At 35.6% G+C, this 20,000-nt stretch overlaps 1 protein-coding gene across 1 annotated transcript in view; it reads left to right on the top strand.

Moving 5' to 3' along the window:
• LOC137642528 (cotranscriptional regulator ARB2A) overlaps window positions 1-17,555 on the top strand; it is a 191,947-nt gene extending 174,392 nt beyond the window's left edge. The window contains exon 9 of the mRNA XM_068375157.1: window positions 15,128-17,555. Coding sequence (XP_068231258.1) covers window positions 15,128-15,582 — 455 coding nt within the window. The 3' untranslated portion in view covers window positions 15,583-17,555. The remainder of the gene's footprint in view (window positions 1-15,127) is intronic.
• The last annotated feature ends 2,445 nt before the right edge of the window (window positions 17,556-20,000 follow it).

The raw sequence follows: 20,000 nt of genomic DNA, 5'->3' as shown, positions 1-20,000 counted from the left end.
CAGAGATGGCATCCTCCCGGGAAGCCATCAGATAAACGCTGTAAGAACAAGTATCAGTAGATCGCGACATGGCCATCTTTTACTGATTCCCATCGAAGGTATTACAGGCCTCTCGACATTAATTCACCCTAGGTCTCCCCCCCCCCCCCATGCCATTCCTTCCCCCTCTGTAATAAATGAGTACCCCTCTCCTATCCGGACCAACAGCACTTTACCCCTCGCAAATTGTGCTAATCCTCACCTTATCCTTGAGTAGCTGTATTTTGTCACCATGAGCCCCTAACATCGCTTCGTTTCCCGCGGGTGACTCAGGTAACAAGTCGACCCGTGTTAGACTGGTAGAACTTTCTGATTACCGGTAATCCTTGCGGGTAACCGTGCGCTTACTCTGGGTGATCTGTGACCGCCCGGGATGACGGTGTGCGGTCTTAAGCGGATATACTCGGCAACCCGGTGGCTTAACGTGGGTTATAGACTGCTCTGGTTTTGTTATGTCAATTTCCCTCCTGCTGAGGCCCAGCTACATTCGGAGGGGAAAGTTTCGACTCTTGGATGGTGAGAATTGGAATTGCTGTTGGATCGGGAATGTCCTTTACGAGCATTTCCCATAGATCCAGGATTTATAAATACTTGTAAATAATTTCAGTTATTATTATTATTATTATTATTATTATTATTATTACTAGCTAAGCTACAACTCTGGTAGGAAAAGCAAGATGCTATAAGCGCAAGGGCTCTAACATGAAAAAATAGCCCAATGAGGAAGTGAAATAAGGAAATAAATAAACGATATAAGAATAATGAACAATTAGAATAAAATATTTTAACAAACATTGACAACATTAAAACAGATACTTCATATATAAACTATAAAAAATCTTAAGTCAGCCTGTTCAAAAAAAAAAAAAGTTTGAACTTGAAGTTTTACCGATTAAACTACCCCATTAGGAAGTTCATTCCACAAATTCACAGGATTTTGCTGATATATAGGCCATATGTGATTTCAATATTTTTATTTTCCTCATGCCTATTTCCATTTTTGTGTTCATTAATGATTGTAAATGATTTCAGTTCTCAGAATCTTATGATGAAATATAGCGGATGACCCTGTCCAATTCTATTTCCCTCTTGTATGTTTCATTATTTGTGTCACGCTGTTACACTGTTTGACAGCTTTATTCTCCAGTTCAAACTAGAAGCAAGACGATTTTAGTATTTATAATGTTAATTTTGGATAATGAAAATGCAATAAAATTATTTCATTCTTTGTTTGCCTTTTTATCTAAAATAACTTAATTTTCGGTAGATGACTTCGTTATTGTATTTCTTATGCCTAAGGCCTCAAGAGCGTTAATTGTATGTCCTAAAAGAACATACTGTATTTAGCCTTGCTCTCTCTCTCTCTCTCTCTCTCTCTCTCTCTCTCTCTCTCTCTCTCTCTCTCTCTCTCTCTCTCTCTCTCGTGAGTTTTTTCCAGAACATCTGCAATGAAGTGTGACCAACAAATTGCAGCAAACTCCTTAACAAATATTTGGATGCTGGCCAAGGCGACAAGTTGGACCGAAGGCCATTGCTAATAAAAAGAAAATAAAGAGAAGAAAGACGTTTTAAACTATAATTGTAGGCTTCAATTTAGCCTATTTTAAATGACGCTTTAATTATTTTCCAACATTCAGTTTCTCTATTTTAGAACCTATTATGAAGATTTTCCATTACCTCCGATAACAAAGTTTGATGAGGTTGTTTTGACTGTTTGTTAAAATAATTAAGCAGACTAATGTGTGGGTTTTAACGAATATTCAATTATACGGGTTTCGTCACTAGCAACAAATGATTAGATTTCCGAAGAGATTCTATTTGTATTGTGGGTTACTTAGCCTAATGGCAAATTTGCTGTATCCAAAATCTCTTAATATGTTTGTTTTCCATTACTTCGTTTGCAATGTTTAGAGATCCATTCTGATATTGCTCTTGTCCATCTATTACTTGTCATTGTCATTATATGTTCTGACATGTCCTTTTCTGATTTTTACATGTTGTTAGAATATCCTCTACTTTATTGTGTTCTCGAATCCATGTTGCTCTTTTTCTGTCTCTTAGGACAGAGTAAGTATTTCCCCAGGACATGAGACCGAAATTATAAGAAGGATAAGCATGGGATTGAGAGCTTTTGTTAAACGAAATGAGATTATGAAGTGTAAAATGACACTTTCTCTAAAAAGAAAAGTATTTAATCAGGTGGTTCTACCAGTATCAAATTACGCATCAGACACATGGAGTCTTACTAAAGCCTTCGAAAGCTCAAAATAAATTTATCTTTTTATATATTATGGGTTTATTTCATATATATATATATTTGTATATATATATAATATATAATATATATATATATATATATATATATATATATATATATATATATATATATATACAGTATATCATCCGTTACTATTCCCTATAGAACAAAGGCCTTAGACGTGTCCTTCCACTCCCGTCGTTTTATGGTCTTTCTTAGCTCACCAATCCATTTTCTTTTCCTTCCCCTATTTCTTTTGCAATCTATAGTGACCCATATTGTTATTATTCTTGTCCAGTTATTACTTGTCATTCTCATTATATGTTCTGCCCACGTCCATTCCTTTTAATTTTACATGCTGAAAGAATATCCTTTACTTTAGTTTGCTCTCTGAACCATGTTACTCTTTTTCTGTCTCTTTGTGCTATCCTCATTCTTTCCATAGCTCTTAGAGTTGTCAATTAGCTTATGTTCTAAGGCTTAGAACATAAGCTAATTGACAACTCTAAGAGCTATGGAAAGAATGAGGATAGCACAAAGAGACAGAAAAAGAGTAACATGGTTCAGAGAGCAAACTAAAGTAAAGGATATTCTTTCAGCATGTAAAATTAAAAGGAATGGACGTGGGCAGAACATATAATGAGAATGACAAGTAATAACTGAACAAGAAAAATAACAATATGGGTCCCTATAGATTGCAAAAGAAATAGGGGAAGGAAAAGATAATGGATTGGTGAGCTAAGAAAGACCATAAAACGACGGGAGTGGAAGGACATGTCTGAGGCCTTTGTTCTCTAGGGAATAGTAACGGATGATATATATATATATATATATATATATATATATATATATATATAATAAACCCATAATATATAAAAAAAGATAAAATTATTTTGAGCTTTCGAAGGGACCATCTTTCATCCTCTCCAGAAAACAAAATCTGAAAAAAAATTATCCCTTGGAAAGCTCTAAATAAATGACATAAATTGTGGGTTTATTTTATTTATCATATATACACGGAACATTGTGTATTTTAATATATATATATATATATATATATATATATATATATATATATATATATATATATATATATATATATATATATAGCACAATCACAGACAACACCTATAGGAGAAAGATCTGTACCTGAAATATATGGAAGAAGCGTTTGATTCAGTCGATAGAGAAGCAGTGTAGAGGGAAATGAAAATGTATGGGTTAGACGAGATTAAGGAGATTTTTAAACATTCCTATGGTGTAAGCGAAGAGGTGTTTAAAAAGAAGGACGAGGAGGTGAGTAGATAGGTATAAAACGGACCTGGGACAAGATTGTGTTAAGTCTCAATATTTTGTTAATATCTCTTGGGGTGAAGTTATACTAAAAGTAAGAAAAAGAACTGCAAATATATATGTAAAATTTGAGCGTATAATTGCTGATATTTACGGATGACAGTATTGTTTAAGGATAATAAAAGAAACTGCATAAAATAATGAAATAGAGTGAAGGTGCCTGCGAGAGAGAGTGGAGATTAATTGTTAGGAAATTAATGATGGGGATCAGAAAGCTAATGTTAATATAAAATGTGAAGGATGGAAACAGCTGAATGCTTTATATATTTGATGGTAAACACAATGGTGATGGTACAATGGGTTGCAACAGGAACCACTGAATAGCTTATATAATGAAGGGAGCGTCTGTGTAATCAAATAACTTGGAAGAGACTTTGAGTTGTTATGAAGGCCATGGAGGGAATTTTTGAGCGATAGTTCACCTAACTCTCCTACATAAAAAGACAAAGTCAAAATTTATACTTTTGAAGTGAGCAAGTAATAAAGGTAATATATACAGTATATACACAACAACAATTGCAGCTGTTTCTGGTCCATTGTAGGACAAGGGAATCAGACATGTCCTTAGTTGTGTCTGGAGGTTGGCCATTTTCATCACCACAGTGGCCACTGTGGACTGGTGATGGTGGAGACTTTAATATGATTGCTTACAGCAAACCAACCTTGTATGAGTTGCCTTGACTAGTACAGCTATGCTGATCATTGCGATACACAAATACTTCCACCATGTAACGGTGCCCCCCACGCAGTGTGTGTATATATATATATATATATATATATATATATATATATATATATACTGTATATATGTAAGCCTTAAATACTTCTTAATATCGGATTTTCTCTGCCTCGAGATCAGAGATCCAAGTGGGAATCAACTTTATGATAATAGTGTGACGGTGCTGAGTAAAGTGAGAGCCGCAGCAGTTGATAGGGCCTTCTCTGCATTGCAGAAGGCTGCTTCTTGAAGGGGACCCCACTTCAGGTCCTTCGGCTTGCCCTTGAGGGAGGCGTAGAGGGGAGCAAGAGTGGCGGCAATGGCTGGCAGAAAACGGTGATAATAATTGATCATGCCCAAGAATTCCTGCAGAGCTTTGAGGGTCGAGGGCACGGGGAAGTTCTGAACGGCTGCTACCTTCTCAGGGAGGGGGTGGACACCTTCAGGAGTGATGCGGTGCCCTAAGAACGACACTTTGTTGGCGCCAAAGGTACACTTGTCGTACCGGACTACAAGGCCGTTTTGTTGCAGGCGGTCGAGCACGATGCGCAGGTGACGGAGGTGTTCCTCTTTTGAGGAGGAGAACACGAGTATGTCGTCCACATAACATACACAGAAAGGGAGGTCCCCTAAGATGCCATCCATGAGACATTGAAACGTGCCCCCAGCATTACGAAGGCCAAAACAGGAGTAATTAAAGGTGTATGTACCAAACGGAGTGGTGATGGCAGTCTTGGGGATGTCTTCTGGGTTCATAGGCACCTGATAATACCCCTTCAGGAGATCGAGCGTAGAGAAAACCTTTGCTTTGTGCAGGTAGGAGGTCACGTCGGCAATGTTTGGGAGGGGGTAGTGATCCGGTTCTGTTTGCATGTTCAGGTGCCTATAATCCCCGCACGGACGGAGGGAGCCGTCTTTCTTCAGAACGATGTGTAAGGGTGACGACCATGGGCTGGAGGCCTTTTGGCAAAGGCCCATTTCCTCCATTTCGGCGAACGTCTGTTTGGCGGCTGCCAATCGTTCCGGTGCCAGACGTCTGAATTTTGCGAAGACTGGGGGTCCCGTCGTCTTGATATGGTGATAAATACCGTGCTTGGCAGGAACCGTGGGCGTTTACGTCGGCAGATGTAGACAGACTACGTCGTGTCTTGAAGAGTTTCCTTGGCAAAAGAGAACGACAAGCACCCATGTCTACCAAAAATCGCACGCCCGTTCCTGCATCTTGTAAAAAGATAAGATTAGAAACACGGGAGGCCACCGCCAAGGCGATGGCCTACTTACACGTTTTTTGGCCACTGACAATCCTCGGCACATTTCTTCGCAGTTGCCCCGAATCTGAAGTGGTAGTAGCAAAACTGCGGTGGATGGGAGGTAGTAAGTGGCTGTAGAAGTCTTTTGTTGGGGCGCGAGCGATTGGTGGGGGGTGGGCGGCTTTGTCTCTGCTTCGGCACGTCATGGTGTGGGCGTGTATGTCTTACGGCATTCATGTCAGCTTCAGTTGACGTTGAATAGGCATCCTCTTCGTCAGGGGTGGAGGCGTTGATGGAGGTCTTGAAGTGGCTATCCATAAGGGCGTCGGCTTTGGTCATCAAGTCCTTTATGGGTAAACTATCGACATCGGGTATGGCAGCGCGTATAGGTCCGGGTAAACGGCGTATCCAAAGGGCACGAAGTAGGTTCACCTCACGAGGAGAGCCGTCTGCGGCAGGTTGAAGGCGAGCGATACTGGTCATTTCCCTGAGGGCAAGCGAAGCCCTTTGGTCCCCCAACGGTTGTTGCGAGAGCTGAAAAAGCTTTGCTACACGGGCGGCTGGCGACGGCGAGTACTGCTGCAGAAGGTATGTTTTGAGGGCGTCATATGCTATTGGCGTGTCTCCTTGTTCACAAAGCCTGTCGGATATTTCCGGGAAGGTGTCCTTGGGTATCGCCGCGAGAACATAATCTGCTTTGGTGGTTGAGCGAGTCACGCCGTTGATGCGAAACTGGACTTCTGCGCGCTGAAACCAAGCAAATGCCTCTCCGCTGGCGAACGGTGAAAGTTTCAATGGGGCGGCTGCAGCGCCAACTGCTGTAGTAGAGTCCGCCATAGTACCAACGATGGAGGGGCGAGGGAGGTGGGAGTGGAAGGCAGTGGGAGCGAGTCGACTTCCGGGGTCACCAATGTGACGGTGCCGAGAGAGGGTTGTGAACTCAAAGGCATGATGCAATCAACTGAGTTATATTATTATAGAACACTCTCCTTTATATACAAAACCTCAAGCCAACAGGACATAACAAGTTAACAAGACAGACAATGTTACAGAAGAAAACAGCAGACATGAATTTTCATGTTCGTTTAGTGCGAGAGAAGAGCGAAGATACAAGCATAATATATGCAAAAGGAATTATGTACAATTGTGTGACACACGGTTGGTACAATAGCTTCTGGTCAGCCAGAGACTTACCACCCAGCTGGGTGGTAAGTCACTGAAACCTCAGTTTCTTGGGCTTTCGTGGGCCTAGGTTTGAGTCCCTGGCCTATCAGAGGCTATTATCATAAAGAGGATTGCCCCTTGGGTTTCTGATCCCGAAACAGAGAGAATTCGATACTAAGAGGCAATTATGGCTTATATGAATATATATGAAAAAACACGTATAAATATGCAAAATTATCATATATATATATATATATATATATATATATATATATATATATATATATATATATATATATATATACATATATATATATACATGTGTGTGTGTATGTATAGTGTACACGATCCGTCAAAAGTGATGGCTAAATATGCACGCACACACAAATTTGACGTTTCCGACCCCTTCCCCCTCCCTAATACCTTTCAGGGTATCTTTTCTTAACAGGGTATAACTACTCCCCCTGGCCTAGGGATGGTGAGAGACCGTGTTTGGCAATGTCGCTCAGCGTGACATGAAACACACACACATATATATATATATATATATACACATTTATATATACATATATATATATATATATATATATTTATATATATATATATATATATATATATTTATATATATTATATATATTGTATATATATTTGCATATATTTATATATATTTATATATATATGTATATTATATATATACACATATATACATATATATATATATATATATATATCCAAGCCTATGGTCAAGAGAAATTTTGCACTCTTGGCCTTTAAGAAATTCCCGACTTCTTGTCCAATTACTGACCAGACCCAATATTTTTTTCAAATGTTCACAATTCTTCCTTTTTTTTTTTTTTTTTTTTTTAAAGTATCTAGACGAGGGTAGTAGCCTCATTCCGTATGAGACTTTATATACGAAGTCACTGTTGATTGATCTTAAATAATGTATGTTTGTATGTATGAATGTGTGAATAGTAGTTTGCGTATAGTGCGTTTCCAGTTTGAGAGAGAGAGAGAGAGAGAGAGAGAGAGAGAGAGAGAGAGAGAGAGAGAGAGAGAGAGTGGGTTAATTGATAAGTGTAAATATTTTAGAGTTGAAAGCAAAGAATTTGAAATTGATGGCAATACTTTTGTTAAAGAGAGAGAGAGAGAGAGAGAGAGAGAGAGAGAGAGAGAGAGAGAGAGAGAGAGAGAGAGAGAGAGAGAGAGAGAGAGAGAGCAAATAACTATATATTATCCAGAATCAGCCACTCTCTCTCTCTCTCTTCAAGTTCATCAGATATGGCTGAGAAGGTGAAAGGTTTCACGCAGCAATTTAAGTGAGCTGAGTCTTAACATGATAATGGCTATCATTTGTCTCGGGATATTTGCTCGTTGTTTGCAATCGTGTCACGCTTCCCAATTTGAAATGTCGTTGGTTCGTTATCGTTATTGCTTTTAAATGATAAGATTTGTTGTGATGGTTCTTTACGGAATACAACAACAACAACAACAACAATAATAATAATAATAATAATAATAATAATAATAATAATAATAATAATAATAATAATAATAATAATAATGATGATGATAAAAATAATGATAACAATAATAATATTGGTTTACAAAATATTGATACTAGTGTGCATAGTGATAGCAATTATTATTATTGTTATTACTAGTGTACGCGATTCGTCAAAAATGACAACTGAACATTTAGATGGATATGCACACACACACAAATCCAACCCCTCTCACCCCTTCCCCCGTTTAAACTAAAACCACTCTCACCAAGTCATGACTACTCCCTCTTCCCCTACCCGAGGGACAGGGAGAGAACGAGTAATTATACGTCTGGTAATGCCACCGAGGGTCACCGTAAAGATATATATATATATATATATATATCTATATATATATATCTATCTATCTATCTATATATATATATATATATATATATGTATATATATCTATATCTATCTATATATATATATATATATATATATATATATATCTATCTATCTATCTATCTATCTATCTATATATATATATATATATATATAAAGCTAGACATTGCTCTTTATTATATAGGGGAGATGATGATGAAGATTATTTTTATTATATATATATGCATATATATACAGTATATATATATATATATATATATGCACACATTGCTCTTTCTCTTAATTTATATACGGGAGATGATTATTATTATTGTTATTATTATTATTATTATTATTATTATTATTATTATTATTATTATTATTACTGACTAGTAGAGGTATTACCATTGTGAATCAGCAAAGCAGTCGTGAATGATCCTCTCGGTTCGTGTTCAGGCGGCTTACGAAATCGCTTTTTTTCGACACCTTGCGAAACTTTTTGTTTTGAAATCTTCGTCGTGAGCAGCAAGGAACATTCGGCTGTCTGATCGAGTTCAGAGTCTCACTTTTGGACCTTGAACTTCTGACGAACGAATTACTACTATTCTCTCTCTCTCTCTCTCTCTCTCTCTCTCTCTCTCTCTCTCTCTCTCTCTCTCTCTCTCTCTCTCTCTACAACCCCCATATATATATATATATATATATATATATATATATATATATATATATATATATATATATATATGTATATATATATATATATATATATATATATATATATATATATATATGTATGTATATATATATCATTATTCAAAAATATTACAAGGAGAGTATGTGTAAAATTCTCTCTCTCTCTCTCTCTCTCTCTCTCTCTCTCTCTCTCTCTCTCTCTCTCTCTCTCTCTCTCTCTCTCTCTCTAAAGGTGCTATATATTTATGATAATTTCTCTCTATGTATTCTCAGTACCGATGCTAAATTTTTATCTGTACTTGTTAATACAATCCTATTATTTTATATATATATATATATATATGTATGTATATATATGTATTTATTTATTGAGAGAGAGAGAGAGAGAGAGAGAGAGAGAGAGAGAGAGAGAGAGAGAGAGAGAGAGAGAGAGTGTAATAAAATTCGAGAAAAAATATTCGTGAAGTATGGAGTACAAGAATCGAAAGAGATAGATATTATCATTGTCTATATATATATATATATATATATATATATATATATATATATATATATATATATATATATATATGATATATATATATATAATTCAAATTTAAATATATATATATATATTTATTTAAATATATATATATATACATATATATATATATATATATATATACACATATATATATATATATATATATATATATATATACATACATACATATATATATATATATATATATATATATATATATATATATATATATATATATATATTACTTGTACGCCTTTTCTCATTAGTGTTGAATGGTAGCCTGGATTTTCAACAATCTTTATGGGATTATATTGGTAGTACAATGCCTATTTTTTTTACTTTTGTTGTAGAAGCAACAAGTAACAAAGTACCAGATAGAAAATTAAATTGTCAGATTAAGAGAGGTATGCCCTGGCTAAAAATTGAACTAGGTTTCCTCGCTTCATAGGTATAGATGCTACTGTTCACTTACACAATTATGACGTGCTTCCTGGATATGGAAATTCTTCCTTTCCAGTACTTTTTTCACCATGTATATCCAACCCTTTCTAGGCCTTCCTCTCTTCCTCCTACTGTGAGTCACGCTCTTAAACGTTACAAAATCTTTTCGCTAATCTAATTTCATATATTCTTTTTACATTACCGAACCCCCTCAAATTATTTCAGTATCTCATTTCACTTACTCTGTGTACAACGCCTTTCATGTTCCGCCTAATTTCTTACCCTATCAATTTTTCTCACACCACATAGCTTTTGCCAACAGTTCACTTCAAAGTCTGTAACGTCTCTTTCATTCACACTCAACATTCAAACTAGACTTTCAAACGGGAAAGTTGGCTGAACCATCGCTTGATATGATGTGAGCTGTGCTTCCAAACACAAATCATATCCCCTCCAAATATATTGCCCAACCCGCATCTATCTTCATCTGCTCTATAATTCACTTAATCTTTCATGGTGCCATTGTCTGTTATTTTCACTCCCAAATCCTTATATGGATCAATCATTTCCATTTTTCACTATCTATACTAACAGTCACTGTTCCACCATCTTGGTGTCCATATACTCTCATAGCCTTGCTGTTGCTCAAATTAATTTAAGGTTCTTCTTATTGAAAATATTTACACTTATCAGTTTCTTTGTTTTTTCATTTACAAGCATTAAATATTCCACAGCTCTTTCACAACTTTTTTTCTTATCCTACAACTTCGGACCAACATTCACTATCTTTTCTCTAACTTCCCTCTCTGTTCCTTCCCTTTGTATGATGCTGAATAGCTATGGAGACTTACTGTAGGCTACACCCTCTTAATGTACCTTTGTCTCAGACCATTATTGCAATAAAAAAAAACTTGCTTTTCTGCCTACATATTCTAACAAACTCTTAACCCTCAATCATGAAAAATATTGAAAACTCTCACTACTCAATTTTTATATCATACAGTCTGAACCCTTACATTCATCCTATCAATTCTATCATTAAATTTTTCGATTTCCATTTACACCACATATAGTAGAAACTCCATTTCATTTTCAAAGTTTTTACTGTACTGCTTTACGCACTACAACTCAATTGCAATATTAATGAGAAAAATAAATAATGAAAAAGTTTGACTCCTTTAATCTCAGGTTATCTCGCAAACAAAAGCATGACTGAAATATTCCCTGCCTGAATTTCTGCCGAGGAAATCCAGAGATAAGAATTTTTTGTTCGCATGCCATCCCTATTAAGAAACCTTTTTTTTCTATATTTGAAAACCCGTGTTTTCGTGGTTCAAATAAAGAAATAAATGTCAGGTACGTTTCGTAATTCGCTTCAACCGTAGTTCATCACGGACCATTTTCTTCTAAAATGATAAAGCATAATTGTGAATGTATGTCATCATGTCGTGGGAACCTTTGAAAACATTTTTGGCGAGATGTACCTGCCCCAGAGAAAGACGGAGAAAGCTTCAAACAGACACAAACACACGCGCACACACATACAGGCTATCGCTAACACGCTCAAAATTATATAGTGCTTTGCACACAGATCTTATCCAGGTCTTACTTTTAAGATTATTTGCTTTTCATGCAGCAGGGTTATTGTCAATACGATTGATAGCCATTTCCTGCCACTGATGCTTGCGGGATCACAAACTTAGTCCTATGCGGAAACTTCTCAGCAGACTCGCGCATATTTTGAAAACTTTCACACAAAGCGTATAATTTCTTCTTCTTCTTCTTCTTCTTCTTCTTCTTGAATCAAGTATTGTGATTTCTGCCCTTAACTATCGTGGCCTACATGTGTTCACTTTTGACCTTCAGTCATGGTAAACTGTTTTTTAGAAGGGTTTATCATTTATCAGTCGTTTGATTTTATCAATTGTTTGATGAAGCGCTTATTGGTACAATTTCACGAATTTAGAATTGTAAAGCTCAGAAGTAATGGGATTAAAGATGCTCCATAGTTAGTATTTATGTTTACGTCTTGGCATATAATAATGATAATCAGAAATATTATAGTTTATGTTTGGCTAATATATAAGGAACATAAAAAGTTGTAAACAATTTAAAGTGGAAACATAGTTTCAATGATCATTAAAAGTCTCCAAAGGGTAACAATCCCTCAAGGACCCAATGCCATGATTTATAGTTTGTCAAGCATAGGCTGCCTTTCATAGAAAGCAATTGGAGAGGGCGCATCAAGCAACCGACCCCTTAATGTAAAGATAACGGTGGGAAAGAAGAAGATGATGATGATATATAGGCACTTATAAGAAGGGAAGAAAACAGTTCTTTTCGTGAATACATTAATCTCGTTTTACTCATCGTGATGTAACGTAATCCAGTTCTTTTATTTAACCCTCGGAGATGCAAGGTCAGAATGTTATTAGTAAAAAGATAACTGTTGTCTATAAGGGTAACAGTTGTAACTTAATTTGACCGTTACCTTAGAACTCTGTAACTATGAAAAGATTAAGGAAACTTAGAGTAAATAATGTTACTCTAATTATGTTAGAAATACTATGAATGATATAATAACGAGTCTAAATTAGGGATAATCTGCGCATGTCAGCTGCAGTAATAAATGATAGATTTTTGCAAGATTCAGAAAGATTGCAAAAACATATTTTCATTGGGGGGGGGGGGGGTTTAAAACTCCTTTACACTTAATTTCAGATTTGGCAAGCAAAATTTTGTTATTAGAATAAAGTAATTTTCTTGAAATGCAAACATGTATGTATTGATTACATTGTTAAAAACCGCAATTTTAATCGGAATATCACTCCTTAACGTCAATATATCCGTTTATAAAACGGTGAAAATACTGGAATGAATGTTGCCAGGCATTTACGGTTTTTTAACGTTTTTTTTTACGAATTTTTTGTTAACAGTTTACAGTGACATTACAAATACCGTACATGGTAAATTCTTCAACTTTTGAATCCAAAATTCTGTTCCCGTAGTGTCTATCATTTTCCTCTCTTTTTAACTCTGATGTCAATACAAAAACCCTCTCGTGTTAAAACCCGGTTTGAGTGTAGGATATGGTACTTAAAGCGCGCTCATGCATCGTGCGTAATCTTACGGTAATGTCCCGGTAATCTTAAAACCCCGACTTCAGTGCTTGGGAAATACTCATTTGCTAGGTTTCTTAGATATTTCAATGTGCTGAGAGCTGACAAGGCTATAGGGAAGTGGCCTTTCAAATGATAGTCGATTATGGTACATTGTCACACCGGGTATTGTGAGTTTTTGTTTTTTGTTTTTATGAAAATAGCAAGAGAGAAGTTGGAAAGCAAGCATTGACTGCTTCGTCTTCGTGTATGAAGGTATCAGAGAACAAACTAGGAGAATGTAGAGGCATATGTCCAGAACATATTCTTTGGTCGTAAAAATATTGTTCCAGAATATAATTTTTAAATAGGTGACAGGGAATTTTAAAAGTTTCTGATGTACAGTTATGTTTAGTTAATACGTTTAAATTCTTTAATAGTGGATATCATTATTCCCGATTTTTTTTAGCAAAATAAAGTAGAATAGTAGAACCTTCCGGTTGTCGGTAAGTTGCTAGTGATGAGGTTGCCAGGTGTACGCCTTCGTTCTCACCAGCTAACGCTGATACCGTACACCTTGGTCAGCTCAAGGCCAATATTCTATTGGCTTTGGGTCAGCTAACACAAGCCACGAACCTTTAAACGCAAGCCAGTGCTCTACCATTGAACTACGGCACCCATACTTTTATGTATGTCCTTGCAAATGCTTTTGTGTTATTGGGACTGCCTACCTTAGCGATACAGATGATATTGGTTATGATTGCCGTTGTTTTTGTTTACATTTGATAAAGATTTATAATGGTGAGCCCTTTGAAGTCCTGGAATGTGGTTTCAATCGTCTGTAAATGGACAAAAACTGAATATTAACTTAGTCAAGATGCACTGTAGTTGTATTCTTTGTCTTTTCACTAAAGAAAAAAAAAATATTTAATCTAATGACTTCAACTCTTTTCTTATCTGTCTCCTTGTTTTCATTTCCTTTTCCGATCTATGTAGCTGTTTCACAGTCGAAAAAACTGGCTGTATTCCAATCCTAAATACTGTACCAGCTTGATAGCGCATGCACTATACTGTATGCTGATCTGACCCGTTTATTATTTGTTCCTGTTAGTTAAAGCAAAAGGAGTGTGTAGTTTAAGTTGCATTTTTATTTCGGTTTTTCTGCAATAACCTTAACATGAAATAAGATACAGCAATTATTTTTGGAATGAAATAGCCAGACGTAAGGTTAATCAAAAAATTGATAAATGATTAACACGAAATAAATACTGCATATGAAAATATTTCTTTTGAAAACATTGTCCTTAATACGGATGCCACTCTTATATAAACTTATTTTACTTAAATATTCATGTACATAACCTATACTATTATGGTTTCATTATTCTTTTGACAGAAATTATGAAAAATAAGATATATGAATATTATTCAGGTTAAAGGCGATAGTTAACCAGGTAAGACATAACCTTACCTGTCTCAGTAAGAGCTTGCCTAACCTAGCATAACCCAGGAGAACCTAACATATATGGCTGTAGAATCAACCCCCCCTTAAACTTAAGCTAACCTACCTTAACCAATGCCCTAGGACTACCTGTATATCATCATAACATTAATGTGCTAAAGCAAAAGTATGTTGATTTGTTCTTCACCAACTCTGGTTGACTTACGTTGTTAAGGATGATAGATGAGCGTAGCTCATTCATTTACTCATATTTCTTTTCAGGAGTGCACGTCCACGAGAAGACATCTTATTCAAGCATTGAGAGCGTCTTTAAGTTCTTGGAAGAGCGGTACAATGCAGTCACGAAACGCGCCGGCAAAGAAAAAGAAGAAGAATCATGCTCCCAGGAAGAGCATTTGGATAGGAAAATGAGCATTGGAAGCGACTGTGGAACTGTCGATGATGCATGTAAAAGTAAGGTATCTGCCCCTGGAGTCCATCAGATGAGCGATAGCGAAACGGAAGGAGACCAGGTAGAGAAGAATGGGAATGACGAAAAAGGAGGAGTAAAAGAAAACACTTTGGAGAGGGCCATGACCATCGAGAAACAAGAGGCACTAGGTGGAGGAGGGGCAGCAGGAGAAAAAGAAGAAGCCGCAGGAGGCTCTGGTGATGGGGCTGGGACTACTGTCAGCGAAGGAACACTGGAGAGAGGTATGAGCGTTAGTGAGGATTAAACGATGGCGGAAAGGAAGATAGGGAAAATAAAGGAGAGGAGAGGAGAAAAATAGAGAAGAAAAAATGAATGAGTAAGGTTTAAGGTCATGAGTTTCTTTTAACAGGAAAGAAAGAAGAAAATCGGGACGTATTCATAAAGAAAAACTAATTCTTCCGAGAAGAGTAACATTTTAGGAAAGTAATCACAACAGTAAAATAGTTTCGAGAAAGTATGCAATCCAGGCAAGGGATTTTGAGGAAGGAAGTAAGCATTTTTTTTCTTTATATTCTTGAGAACTGATTTTAAAGATGAATATGCTGTAGATGAAAATTATTTTGGAAATTAATATATATTTTCTGGTAAGTCGCCTATAGGGGCAAACCATGTTTCATGGAGAAAGGTAGCTCTTTATAGTGCAGTAATATTTAAAAGCGTATAAGGAAAATATTTTGATAATGAAAAGGAAATTGTATCCAAATAAATTATAGAAACAGAAAAGTACTGAAGAGAACCAAATAAAAATTGCTGTAAGCAAAGCTGGATATTGTACGAAGTATATATAAAAAGGAAGCCATTTTAGAAAAAGTTTATTCAGTCTATTAATAGATATAAGGGTCATTAACCCATTTAACTTTAATGCTTGTAAGCCTTCAAATATTTAATTCATTAAGAAGAAAAGTAAAAAGACACATCGTAATGACTGTATGATTTGATAAAAAAAAAAAAAAAACAGTGCAGGTAATTAACAAATGTGTTTATGAATTCAAGCACAAAAAAAAAGAAAAAAATAAATATTATTTAAGATTCAAAGAAAATTCCCTGCCAGAAATAAAGTTTGAAGAAGAAGTGGAGATCTAATTGATCATGAAAACATCTAGTTGAGTAAATGTATATTAAAATGAAAAGTATAAACGTAAAACTTGAAGCAAGTAATTTTAGAAAGCAAGAGGCAAAAAATGTACAATGTGGTAAGTATTCGTACAAGGTGGCGTTGGCAAATCGAAGACGACCTTGTATTCCAAAGATTAACAGAATTGATTCGTGTGTTCTTTATTGTTTTTATTTTATTATTACATGTCAATGTCGGTTAGATGTGTGATTGACGAAATTGCTTGCGCACAACATTACTTAGTGTAACTACGTGTTTATGGGCCCACTATGGTGGCCGATGTGGTAACGTCCCTGACTGGTGAACGCCAGAGTGAGGTTGGAGTCCCGCTCAAACTCGTTAGTTTCTGTAGTCTCTGCTATCTCACCATACTTGTGAGCTAAGGATCGGGTGTTTGGAGGACCCTTTAGGTCTATCTGCTGAGTCATCAACAGCCATTGCCTGGCCCTTATTGGTCTTAGCTTGGGTGGAGAGGCGGCTTGGGCGCTGATCATATGTATATATGGTCAGTCTCTAGAGCATTGTCCTGCTCGATAGGGCAATATCACTGTTCCTTGCCTCTACCATTCATGAGCTGCCTTTAAATCCTTTAAAACCAAGTATGTTCACAGATTATCACTGCAAGTTTTTATCAAATGCTTTATTTAGATAATTGAAAACTGCCACTCTTGAAGCTGTTAGAGAAACAATTTGATTCATGATGGAGTCTTAATAAAGATTATAGTAATGCACATAACTGATTTGTTATCACTCTTTTCACTATTAAGAAGTATGTATGAAGGCTGTGCTAATTTCAAAATGTGAGAGAGGTTATATTTTTATAGTATCACTTTAAATGCTAAGCAACTGATCTTTTGCTTTTTCAGCGATGTTTTTATTGCGCACCTTAATATTTTCATGAAGAATTCTATCAAAATACTTTTTTTTTTAAGTTGTGATTTATATGTGAAATATATGAGTTACGTGGTCACACTGTTTGATTTTTTTTATGCATCACGTTAAATATTCAATCTTTCTTATTAAACATTTGCTGTTTTTGGTTCGTCCATATTGCTTTGTAATTCCATTTCTATTTAGCTGCTGAAAAAATACAAATAGATGAATTAAATATATGAAAACCGTTTTATTGACCTGATTATTATGGTAGTTGGGCTGCTTCCGTTTTCCTATATAAGTCGACTCATGGTCATATAACTAGTATTAACCGGGTTTTATTAATCTAAACATTCCATTGTCCTGAGTTTATAAAAACCCTTGGTCAATACTCAGGTCATATAATATCTTTATAATTGATGAACGACTATTTTCTAATGTATTTATTGCTTATTTTATCTATATTTATTTCGATTCCTATGGTTTTTGTTATTTTTCCCCAGACGCTAATCTGGTCTGAAATCTTGATAGTAAAGTTCATGATTGATTGATTGATTAATTTAAGGTTTTCTGGAATGCTGGGTAAAGTTGATGATGATTCGCCATGGTTTATAAGATATGGTGATTATAATCCATATCTATGGATATTTATGAAAATAGTATTTATGTATGTTGAATTCATGATAAGGTGTAAAGCCGAAGTATCAAATTAAGACGTCAAAGGACTTGTCGTTTGGCGACGAGTATTGTGATAACATTTTTTAACCTGATTTTAGTTCCCAACTTTGACATGGATAAAATGAACATCTTCCTTATATAATAAAGAGCAAGTGTCTGAATAGGAATATATATATTTATATATATATATATATATATATATATATATATATACTCTTATCTCTCTCTCTCTCTCTCTCTCTCTCTCTCTCTCTCTCTCTATATATATATATATATATATATGTATATATATATATATATATATATTTTATATATATATATATATATATATCTTACTAGCCAAGCTCAGAGGAGAAAGGGAGTACTCGTACCCTGGGGTACTCTCGGCAACCACACTCTCCCACAAATTGCCGAACAAGCGGGTTGTAGTTGGGAAAAGGGTGGGGAGGGATGGTAAGGGTTGAATCTGTGTGTGCGTATCTATCATTTTTGACGGTTTGGGTACATAGTTCATGATAATATTAAAAATTATTTGTTAGAGATGAAACGTGAGGGGATTTCTGACGATTTTTGTTCGAATTTCATAGTTGTTCACTAATAATAACCCTTATAATACAAACAGGATTCAAATTATTTTGCGCTTATTGTTTATTTTGACTTCTGTGTAGCAAGTTCATCAGCTGGTTGTATAACATTCAAGATGACCTCATGTTTCGAAGGAGCTTGGATCTCTGCAGGCCTATCACCCACAAGTCAAGCCAGCTTCAAATTGGTGCTTCTATCTGGTGAGGAAAAAGCAAATAAGTGGAAGAGTGTACCCGTGTACTGTACTGGAGTCCCGATAAGTATGATTTCTTTAGCAAGTCCCTGAGGATGAGGTTGCTCCTTTTCTCGAGTTCGACAAGAGCAGGTAGCCACTTGAAGCTGGTTAGGCAGTAGGCCGGGAACGACTTTCGGGCCAAGCAAATATGAGTTAAGCACTACAATGCCGATATCCGAATTTGCTTTGACAGACTGCACATCCAAATACGTGCCATGAGTTTGACACGTGTGTTTATATATATATATATATATATATATATATATATATATATATATATATATATATATATATATATGTATATATATGTGTATATATATATATATATATATATATATATATATATATATATATAGAGAGAGAGAGAGAGAGAGAGAGAGAGAGAGAGAGAGAGAGAGATAGATAGATAGATAGATAAGTAATTGGAGCATAGAAGCGTCTGTATAAAAAAAACTATATTCAAATAACTAACTAAAAAATACAATAATTAAAATTTCAGATGCCTAGATTGGGAAAATAAGGCAAATTATGAAGAGTAACTAATCCAATATGAATGTGAGCAGAGTAAGTGGAATTCATAAGTAAGACTATTAGGGAGTAAATTATTGAAGAAATGGCCACTCAATATGTATAAACAAGCAAGAAACGGATAAACCTGGAAAATATCCCGTGATCCCTTGAGAGAGGAGAGATGTTCATAAGAGTTCAATAAAAGATTCTTGTTACAGCTATCACCTGATGCCAAGCACCGCTTAGCTATCAGTGACAGAGTATCGCCGTAGTTGGAATGGCAAAAGCGTCGACAATTTTCCCCTAAAAGACAGGAATCACTAAAAGATTTCGATAAGCAGAAAGGTTCCATCGATTCACCAGGATAAAAATATCGGTATAAAGGAAGTCATTCAGACGCAGTTTTGCTTTTAACGAGACCTCGACCAAATTTTACTGGGATTGTGGGACTTTTCGTGTTTTGCAAGTAGTGGAGTCATCTCGTGGAATCTTATATCTTCAGCTGGTGTTGGAAAGAATGTAGTAAGGTCTAAAGTGAGCAGCAGGTGAACAATAAGAGAAACGTAGGTGCAGAATTACAAGAAATCGAAGGGCAAATCCATTTTGTACTGTTTAAAATGCCAGTAGTTCTTGACTAGATTCAGAAAAGCAAGGGACTATTTCTGTT

Source organism: Palaemon carinicauda, chromosome 6 (genome assembly GCF_036898095.1).
Source record: "Palaemon carinicauda isolate YSFRI2023 chromosome 6, ASM3689809v2, whole genome shotgun sequence".
NCBI lineage: Eukaryota > Metazoa > Arthropoda > Malacostraca > Decapoda > Palaemonidae > Palaemon > Palaemon carinicauda.
This window is presented reverse-complemented; position numbering and strand designations above follow the sequence as displayed.